The 10127-nt window shown below is 33.5% G+C and overlaps 1 protein-coding gene across 1 annotated transcript; it reads left to right on the top strand.

Moving 5' to 3' along the window:
- Window positions 1-2112: 2112 nt before the first annotated feature.
- Window positions 2113-7002, top strand: LOC121256221 (pyruvate dehydrogenase E1 component subunit beta-1, mitochondrial). Its single transcript, XM_041156910.1, has 16 exons — window positions 2113-2267; window positions 2488-2565; window positions 2689-2763; window positions 3160-3240; window positions 3330-3356; window positions 3469-3531; window positions 3785-3871; window positions 4262-4387; window positions 4573-4706; window positions 4800-4872; window positions 4965-5030; window positions 5736-5774; window positions 5841-5965; window positions 6051-6165; window positions 6394-6500; window positions 6648-7002. Exons 2-15 carry the CDS (start codon window positions 2515-2517, stop codon window positions 6460-6462), a joined length of 1131 nt encoding a protein of 376 aa, XP_041012844.1. The 5' UTR covers window positions 2113-2267; window positions 2488-2514; the 3' UTR covers window positions 6463-6500; window positions 6648-7002.
- Window positions 7003-10127: the final 3125 nt, after the last annotated feature.

The following is a 10127-nucleotide window of genomic DNA, read 5'->3' as shown; positions in this document are numbered from 1 at the left end:
AAAACTTAAAAAAACATATAAAAATACACTACCAGACGGAGATAAAGCATTTTCCTAATAAGAAATGGTTTTGTACGGTCGAATCCACGTTAACCCTCTCCCAAAAAAAAGTTAACTAGACGATTAAATAATAAATCACCGAGAGGTCTTTTCTTGTGAAAATTGGGTAGAGTCTATATTTTGACTCCAATTATTTTATTTATTTTTTATTTTTGTGTTGTAACGTGTGTTGATTTTAGAAAAATTGTTAGGACTCTCATTCCACCGAACTTATGTATTGTATGTGTTAGTTTTATCTATAAATATTTAATTGTCAAGTAAAAAAAGAAAAAAAAAATACTATCATTTATGCCTTTTTATGGCTACTCTACTAGGAAACAAAATATTGGTGCCCCCAATACGCGAGAATTCCATAATATAAATTATAACCCGAGATACCAACAGATCATATGCAAATTCAAAAGAGGTAAAAGAGATGAATTTGGAACCCCAAATGATATGACAGATAGTTTTTTTTTTTTTTTTTTTAATAAAATGACAGATAGTTTGGATGAAGCTGGAGGTGTGATTATATATATATATATATATATATATATATAAGGAATGATATTTACGAGCTGCATAATTTTTTTAAAAAATATAAAATTTATATAAAAAAATCAACTTTTAATAATAAATTTTATTCCTTTTAAAAATAAAAAAAAAATTGTGCGGAGGCACTCCACGATATCTAAAAATGGCGTGAAAAAAAAAAATTCAAAATAGTTTTCCTCCACCAAATAATGGCCCCCACAATCAACTAAGGGGTAGCTGTGTTGCAAAAAGCGTATCTGTCAGTGTTTTAAATTTCGTATCGTACTAGTTGGTAAGGTTGAAATTTTTCATATCGACTGTCCGGCCGGTACAGATACTATACCCGTTTTCTACTGGTAAAAATACCGGCTATACCGGCCTTAATTTCGACCTGTACTGACCTATATTTCGACTTATATCTTTTTTTTTTTTTTCAAACTACGAATATATTTTTTAACTTTTAATTCATACTAAATTATTTATAATTTATATATATATTTATATATAATTTATTTATATATAGATGATTCTAAAACGTTAATTCAAAATGGTATTAGTTTTAAAATATTTTATTCTAATTCTTTGACTTTGATACGGTATTTAAAACATTACGGCCCACCTACCCACCCATCCATTTACGTCTTGTTGGTAAAGTCTCGACTTTCGAGTACGAAACCAGTTTAATTGTTGGCGGTGTCGGGTTGAACAATACTGCCTTTTAAAAACCAAAAATAAAAAAAAAAAAAAAAATCAAAAAGAAAAATCAAACTCAATGGTTTTCCTTCCCACGACTGTCATTATCGACCCTTGGGGAATTTTAGAATAATCCGTTTTCGGACTTTTCTCCCCCATTTGAGCGCCAAGTTGCCAACCACCACCGCTCTGACGATTATAACCCCATGCTTCTACAAATTGAATTGAGTTTTGATATAAGTTTTATAAATTGAAAAGTAACAAAAACAACATACCGATCATGCATTGCAACGTGACATATATGATTATTAAGGAGTCCTATAATATATTTGTATATGCTTTATAACTCTATTTTAAATTTAAGACATTTATATCAAATTTGAAATCCAAATCAGATAAAAGAAAATTAAAATATATTTCTACAAAATAAAACTAATACATCTGTTAATTTTAAAACAATTATAAAATAGTTGTAGCATTATCTATATATTATTCTCACTCTATTACAGGATATTGTAGCATTTGAAAACATTTCATTTATGTCCAATTTTCCATTGGAATTTTGTTACGTTTTCTATTTTTTTCATATGAACACACAAGATAATGAGATATGCATATAATGGGTCTAGATTCAGGGACAAGCCATGTTCTACTAAAAACTTAATTAATAGTCGTATAAGTAATTAATATGACAGTCTTAAATACCACGAGGTTACCTTAACTATAATTAACGCTGCTAATATAAATATTAAGATTCCCCACTCGCTACAGTATTAAGTGGAATTTCCACTAAAAAAAAAAAAACCAAAAAGGTAAAATAATGAAGGAAATAAAAAATATCAACTGGTCTAAAGGGGAAAAGAAAAAGAAAAAATTAGTTGGTTAAATATAGGAGAGCGAGCGTGGCGTGGTGGCTGTCTCACTTCTCCTGCGAACTTCCACTTTCCAACGTCTTCATCGTCTCCGATCGGATCCTGCAACAGCTACTATCCTATTCCAAGGTCCGTCCTTACCTCTCTCTATTTCTTCATAATCTGACTCCATTCACTCATCTAATATTTCTCCTTTTACTATTTCTTATAATTTCTAGGTTTTTTAATCTCTCTCTCTCACACACACACAGACGCGCACATATATGTTTATATACGTCTCAGTTCGCTTTCCGATTTTCTTGGAATCGCTGATAATCTGAATGCCTTTTTTGATGTTTTATTTTATTAGATCAATATTGAGTGAAAGAGAGAAAAGATGTTGGGGATTATTAATCGGAAAATCTGTGCTGGAGGCTCTTCTCTTCTGGTACACCCGAAATATATTTTGTAATTTATCTTTTATTAATGTCTGGTACGTGGAGTTCGTTGTTGCTGTAATTTTAATTTTACAACTTATATTTAGTTTAATTGTAAACGCCAGTTTGGGCAGACTTCCGGACAGTCCTTGCAGTGGACTCGTTCCTCCGCATCGGCATTGAGAAGCTACTCATCTGCAGCAAAAGAGGTAATCTTGTTTTCGAGAATAACTAATATTTGGTGCTTTAACCTGTCTCAATTATTCGGTGGGTGCAAGCTGTTATTTCTCAACTTTAAAATAAAAAGAAAGTTCTGTTACTTTTTTTTTTTTTTTAATTACCTTTTTTTATTTGAAGTTCCTCGAGGGGGCTCGAAAAGAAAACATGCTTCATTAATATTAATTCGATCCTACGAGTTTATCTGTTCATTTTGGTATTGTTAGGAACCTGAATTTGTTCTTAAAAAAAATGCCGGAACGATAATTCTTTTTCCAGGGGTATAATACGAGGCTAATTAATACGAGAAGCCGTCTATTCTCCTCCATGCAGGCTTCGTTTTTTCAAACTCACTGAATTTATACTTTTGAAACGATAATTATGCACAGATGACAGTGAGAGACGCTCTAAACTCTGCACTTGATGAGGAAATGTCTGCTGATCCCAAAGTGTTCTTGATGGGTGAAGAGGTGAGCATAAGTAGGAAGAAGTCAATTGTTGCTAAACTTCGTCTTCATTCTTTCTTCTCTCATGTTCCTTTTTGTTAATTTGAGCTCAGGTTGGGGAATATCAGGGTGCATATAAGGTTAGCTCTAATAATTGAAGAGATGAGATTCCTGGATTGCCATGTCATGTGAAGGTTCGACGACAATTTGATGTACTTGTGTAACATTGGTTCTTAATCTCCATTTGTTTAGATATCCAAGGGGCTGTTGGACAAGTATGGTCCCGAGAGGGTTCTTGATACGCCAATCACAGAGGTTATTTCTGCTACTTGACTTTCCCTCTATTTGTTGGGTTTTTGGTAGCTTATGGTTGATCAAGTAGATTAGTCATGATCCTGCAACCCCCTCGTTTGCCAATGGTCATGTTTTTTTATAATATACAGATACTTATTTGTTTCATCCCTCCCTTTTCCCTCTTTCTCCAAAAAAGATATCTACATGTATAATTCTTGTTTGTATTCTATGTTAATAGTTGTCTAATACCTTTTTTCTATAAACCATTTTGCAGGCTGGGTTTACAGGGATTGGAGTTGGTGCTGCTTACTATGGACTGCGCCCTGTTATAGAGTTTATGACATTTAACTTCTCTATGCAGGTTAGAGGTTCCCTCCCTCTCTTGTACTTGATTTTCTGAAACCTGTGCTAAGGGATTTTTAAATGTGATATGGCGATGTAGAATTACTTGTAGCACTCAACTACCCTTCAATATCCTAAAGTGGCTTCTTTATTGATTCGGGCCTCAAGTTGATTTTAAGGATAATAGCAGGAGAACTTGGTTCATGTGCTTTCTCCTCTCTCCCTCTCTGTCTCTGACACTTGTGCATCGAAAAATTTTGGATTGAAGGGTAACAGCCATTACCTCCTGGGATAATTAGAAGATGCCAACAAATTAACCACCATATTTCGTTACAGTGCAAGTTTCTATTCCACTCAATGCTCGGTCATTGATTTTCTTTTAGCAAGCTCATCTTACCTTGTTCTGCAGGCAATTGATCACATTATTAATTCTGCTGCAAAATCAAACTATATGTCTGCTGGCCAGATATCTGTGCCCATAGTTTTCCGAGGGCCTAACGGTGCTGCTGCTGGAGTTGGTGCCCAGCACTCTCAAGTATGTTATAGTGGGCTTTCTTAGTGTACTCAGTGTCATTTTTGTTTCCTCGTCATTTTCTTGAATATATGCCTTTGTCTGGTTCTGGAGTCATCCTTTATGACATAGCATGTTTGGGGTTCATTTCCCAGTATAAGGGAGACAAATGATTGGCAATGCTGTATATAATTTCTTTTTTAATGCAGTGTTATGCTGCATGGTTTGGATCCTGCCCTGGGTTGAAAGTGTTGACCCCATACTCATCTGAAGATGCTCGTGGACTGCTAAAGGCTGCCATAAGGGATCCTGATCCTGTTGTTTTCCTTGAAAATGAGTTGTTGTAAGTGCATTGTGATTGTTATATCTTAATGTTGTCCATGTTGAGCTAAATATTGTCTGTATTGATATTGATATTGTCAATATTGTGCTTCAGATATGGTGAGTCATTCCCTATTTCAGCTGAAGCTCTTGATTCCAGTTTTTGCCTTCCAATAGGGAAAGCTAAGGTGACTTTAATAATCTAATTAAAGATGATTGTTCCAGTTACTATATCCAACAGTTTTCTCGCCATAATATTATTCGCATTACCGTTACACAGATTGAGAGAGAAGGAAAGGATGTGACTATTACAGCTTTTTCAAAAATGGTGGGCTACGCTCTCAAGGTTTGTCTGCCACACCTCCTTTAGCTTTAAATGAGTGATTTTCTGTTTCATGAGATAAATTGTCCTGGCAGTTTCATGGTGAGTGGTAAGATGAATAAATAGGAGAAGAATGCAAGGTATGTGATATGTATAGTCATGTAGATATGCCCAAAGGATCTCTAAAAAAATACGTCTGGTGTAATGGTTTTGACAGCTGCAACTGCAAAATCGTTTGAAACTAATGCTTGAACGTTATAGGATTTAGGGACTTATAATTCTATTATTGTTTTGCCATGATCCCCGACTGCTTTTGAAGATATGGCATTTTTTTCAATCCCTCAGAAAGATCATGGTTACAAATATAAACTGTTAGTTTGGTACTGTGATTCATATTGCAAGGGATTGGTGTTCTTAGCAGTGTGATATTGCGTTACATGTTTTTGCTACTTCTCGTGTCTTTTAGGCACTGTTCCCTGTATATGTGGCTTTTTAGGATCTTTCAACCCAAGTGATCATTTGATGAGAATTCACTTCTTTATGCTCAAATAACATAATTTTCCTTGTGATTGGCTTAAGCATTGGCATGGGGGATGTAGTTTCTCTTGTCATTTCTTCTAAGTTCTGATCTATATATATATGTATGCTCTCTGGGTTATAGGCAGAAACTGTGTGTGGGCGTGTTTGTTTTCCTCCCATGTAGGAATAATTGTAATGCTTTGTGTTCAGGCGGCTGAGATACTTGCAAAGGAAGGTATCAGCGCTGAGGTAAGAATGAACACAAAATTTGCTTTTTAGTTGTAGACACATTAATAACTAATCCTCTCAATATAGGTTATAAATTTACGATCAATTCGGCCACTAGATAGATCCACAATCAATACCTCTGTCAGGAAAACCAACAGACTGGTAACGGTGGAAGAAGGGTTTCCCCAACATGGTGTTGGGGCCGAAATCTGGTTTGTTTCTTTCTTCTTATAAATCTACCCCTTGCCAATCAGTTTTCTGGAACCATTAAACTTACACTGCACTTCCTTCTAACAGCACATCTGTTGTTGAGGATAGCTTTGGTTATCTTGATGCACCAATCGAGAGAGTTGCTGGGGCTGATGTCCCTATGCCTTATGCAGCCAATCTTGAGAGGATGGCTGTTCCACAGGTCAGTTATTACCATCGATCGCACAATCTTAGTTAAGTTGACAGGCTTACAGCTGTGTGGATACTGGATTTGTAAGATATCAAAATAGATGTAATGATAGTGTTTCTAGCTTAAAAGGTTCATACATGATAATTATTCTTTTTCTTGGTTTGTACGTGTAAGTTTTAATCACTACATGTGTGTGTGTGTGTGTGTGTGTGTGTTTGCTCTTGGTTCTTGTTTGGACAGGTTGAGGACATTGTTCGTGCAGCAAAGAGAGCATGCTACAGATCTGTCCCGTTGGCTGCTGCTGCCTAATTTCTATCAATCCCATCCAGAAACCTTTCCAAATTCAGGTTATGGTCTTATTGGCAGCCTGCTTGTGTGTGGTACAAGTTTTTGGTTTTAAAGTGGTAACCCTTTAAAATGAGTTTCATGTTGGATTACTTGATTTCAGTTTAGAAAACTTCTGATAAATGTGATTTTACTGCTGAATTCTTCAGGGGATAATGGAGATTGTACATTTTTTTCACTTTCTCATTAAATGGGGAAGAAGTTGCTTGGTAAAATAACTTGGAGAACAATGACACGGAGGTGGGAAGTTTTGTGACTCCGTTCTCGATTTGATTTTGTAGTTCATGTGGAACCTATTGTACTTTTGGAAGCGACATTTCAAAAGTGTTTTATTTGGATTTTCTATTCAGTGCATCACTTGTTAGGTCTCAATTTTTTTTGTATTTACGGGAATCTCTGATGATGCTTGTTAAGCATTCCCTTTAAATGAAACACCGAATAAGCTTTTTCATCTTAGAGCCGAGGCTATCTCGATTGAGAGCAAAGTTAACTGTTTCGTATGAACTGCTGAGGTTACCATTTTCTATGCGCATTGCAATAACTGGTTGAATATTGAATCTGTTGTTTTATAATAATATACACCTTCCTGGTCTTTTGGACGGTGTTGCTGAACGCTGCATATTGTTCGTGATTCATCTGATACAGGTATGGACTCTATACTAATGGAGTCCTTACTCCTTACGGTTCTTTTCGTTGGCCATTAAAAAAAAAAAAAAAAAAAGGAGTGCCTACAGTTGTTATTACACAGCTATATCTCGGGTGCCACAGTTTTACAAGAATCAGAAGAATAGACATGACTGGGTATGAATACGAGCACTCTTTAAGTCTTAACAAAGCATAACTAAGAAGGTGCTGCATGTCGACTGGACCGTTTTGCAGAGCAAATTAGGGAAGAAACTGAACCTGTATCGTTGGATTTTATCCTATAAAGGCAATGATTGCTAATCATATGTACAACTTTTAGAATTTGATAGAGTTTAAAAAAATTTGTAATTACTTTGACGACAATCACTTAAAATGCATTGTGTTGCAAAAAGGATGATAAAATTTAAAATGAAAAAGAACATATCACTCAGGTTACAAGGGAAGTGCTATAAATGCAATTGCAAGCGTTTATCTTTATTTGTTCACCTTTTTATGATGGAATTCTTCCAAGATGCAGATGGAAGTATGCCGTTGCTATGTTACATTCTGAAAATGCATGTTAGCATGTGGCTTCTAACGCCAGATGATATTGGAGCACACAATATGAATTTTGATAATTGACGAGTGTACATTGTATAATGTATGGAGTCACATGGGTTCCACAATTTCGGATTTTACATGCATAAATTACAGAAAAATGGCAAATCTTTGAATACAATTTGTACAATCGATTGGCGTAGTTGGAATTTCCAATTTAGTTTTACAGATTTTCGGAGGTCAAAATCACCATGAGGCTACTACATACATGGCAATCCAACATTGAATGCTCCAAGATTAGAAAACACATAGGCATTGCTCTGATAGACAGAGAGAGTTGGATTCAGGAGGGTGGGTCAGCATCAACAACACAAATTGATTGAAACATCTAGAGGGCCGCCGTCGGTCCTTCATGAAGGGGGGAAGCCGTTTGGTAGTAAAATACTGTGAGACTTTAAGGTAGAGAGTAGGAAACTTTGGCCTCACGGAACACGCTTTCTTTACTTGACCAGAGAACATAAATTCTCTCTTGCGGCTTTTGCCCATTCCTCCTAATTCCTTTCTTCTCTCCATGTTCTTTTTGGGAGGGGTCCTGTGGAGTTTCGAGTTTCGTTTTTATCCAACTGTCAATGCTGAATTGCTAAGGAAAATGTTTTACGCACAATATTTTTCATAATATTTTACACAATTATATTTTAAATGAGAAGTACTTTTATAAAACATCTTATAAAAGTAACATCATTTTATAAAAATATCCTCATCTTATGACATTGTTGTAAAATGTTTTGTGAAAATATGTTGTGTGTATATTATTACTCAATTATTAATAGGACCTACCATCGTGAACTTTTTTTTCTTTTTTCTTTTTAATATTAATTGAAAAGAATAATTCCTTTATGTTAGATACCATTGGACAGTTTTTATATCCATTTCTGAACCACAAAGGATAATAATAAACTTGTCTATGCTACTCTTATCGTTGAAGGGACGAGGATAAAGGCAAGCGTGTACATATGCAAACGCAAGGAAGGCGATGATGGCGAATAATCCAGTCCATCTAATTTAAAGGGTATCCTTCGTATTTCAACCAAATGGGTGGGGTAGGTTGTTTTGTAATATGGAGAGACTTGCCTTTTGCCTAACCAATTATTTTATTTTTAAAAAAGCATTTAGCCTCTCTTGAGTAAACAAAATTTAAAGTTAAAAATTCTAATGTCATTATCTTTACCTAATTTGTTTTTGCAAGTAGAATGAGACGAGTTGAAACAAAATTTAAAAGTTGAATAAAGTTATTATATTATTTTTGTTTTAAAATTTAAAAAAATTGAATTATTTATTTTATTTTATGTAAAAATTTAATAAAATTATAATAATTATATAAAATGAGACGATACGAGAATGATTATAAAAATAAATGAAATCTAAAAATACTAATCACATTTGTGTCAAGATTATAATTTGAATTTTCTAAAATCATTTTTAATTAATAACGTTTCAACGTGACCCTTGACTTGAAATCCGTATAATAATTTGCCAGTAATCAATCCCAAATCCCAAATTCTTCCTACTAATACGTTGGATGTTTTTCTGTTTTTTGAGTAATGGTATAAGTAGTTCCGTTAATTAATTAATTTTGACTTGACTTTTTGACCCAACCAAGTAGGGTTCGGAATTCAAAAAAAAAAAAAAAAAAAAAAAAGGCTCAATTCGAACCACCTTGAATATGATATGTTATTTTTTTCAAATGATTCATATCGAGCTATTCCAATTAAATAATATGTATCTGCCAATATATCTTGTTCTTCAAGATAACAAAATCAAAACAAGGCAGTTTTGGAAAAAGAGAACGACATCATTTTTTACCATTTGAGATAGCAAAACACCATTTAGGCTTCATTCGATACATAAATTCATCTCAATTCATTATTATAACTTTTTAAAATTTTAACATAAGATATAATAAATAATTTAATTTTTTCAAATTTTAAAATAATAATAATATTAAAAAATAATATTTTAATAATATTTTATCATCTCAACTCAATTCAATATCTAAACGCAACCAGCCTAATGAGTACAATATTTTCAATTTTTTTGGATTGGATAAGGAAAAAAAAAAAAAAAATCAAGGTAACAAAGTGGAATACAAATCGATATGCTTATGTCTAGGAATTGAATATTTTAAGTTACATTGAGTTGGATTTGGTCAGGTCGTTTTATTCCATAGGTTTTCCGAACTAACTAGTCACCATTACAAGTTAAAATAAATAACTCAACTTAACATTATTAAAGGTTGGTTTGTGGCATTAGATGAGATATAAAATTTTTATCTGATCTCATTGTATCTTATTTTTAAACATAATTTAAATATAAAATTTTTAAACTAATTATTAAAATTTTTTCAAACTTTTAAATAAAAAATAAAAAAATAATTATAACTTTTTCAA

The sequence above is a fragment of the Juglans microcarpa x Juglans regia genome, chromosome 3D (assembly GCF_004785595.1).
Source record: "Juglans microcarpa x Juglans regia isolate MS1-56 chromosome 3D, Jm3101_v1.0, whole genome shotgun sequence".
NCBI lineage: Eukaryota > Viridiplantae > Streptophyta > Magnoliopsida > Fagales > Juglandaceae > Juglans > Juglans microcarpa x Juglans regia.
Note: the sequence above shows the minus strand (reverse complement) of the source record. Positions and strands in the feature narration are given on the sequence as shown.

Bases quoted from the DNA above. Each gene is read 5' to 3' on its own strand.
- LOC121256221 (XM_041156910.1), top strand. From the start codon at position 2,515: ATGTTGGGGATTATTAATCGGAAAATCTGTGCTGGAGGCTCTTCTCTT. The intron at 2,764-3,159 runs GTAATCTTGTTT...AATTATGCACAG, and splicing joins ACTCATCTGCAGCAAAAGAG to ATGACAGTGAGAGACGCTCT. The intron at 6,166-6,393 runs GTCAGTTATTAC...TTGTTTGGACAG, and splicing joins AGAGGATGGCTGTTCCACAG to GTTGAGGACATTGTTCGTGC.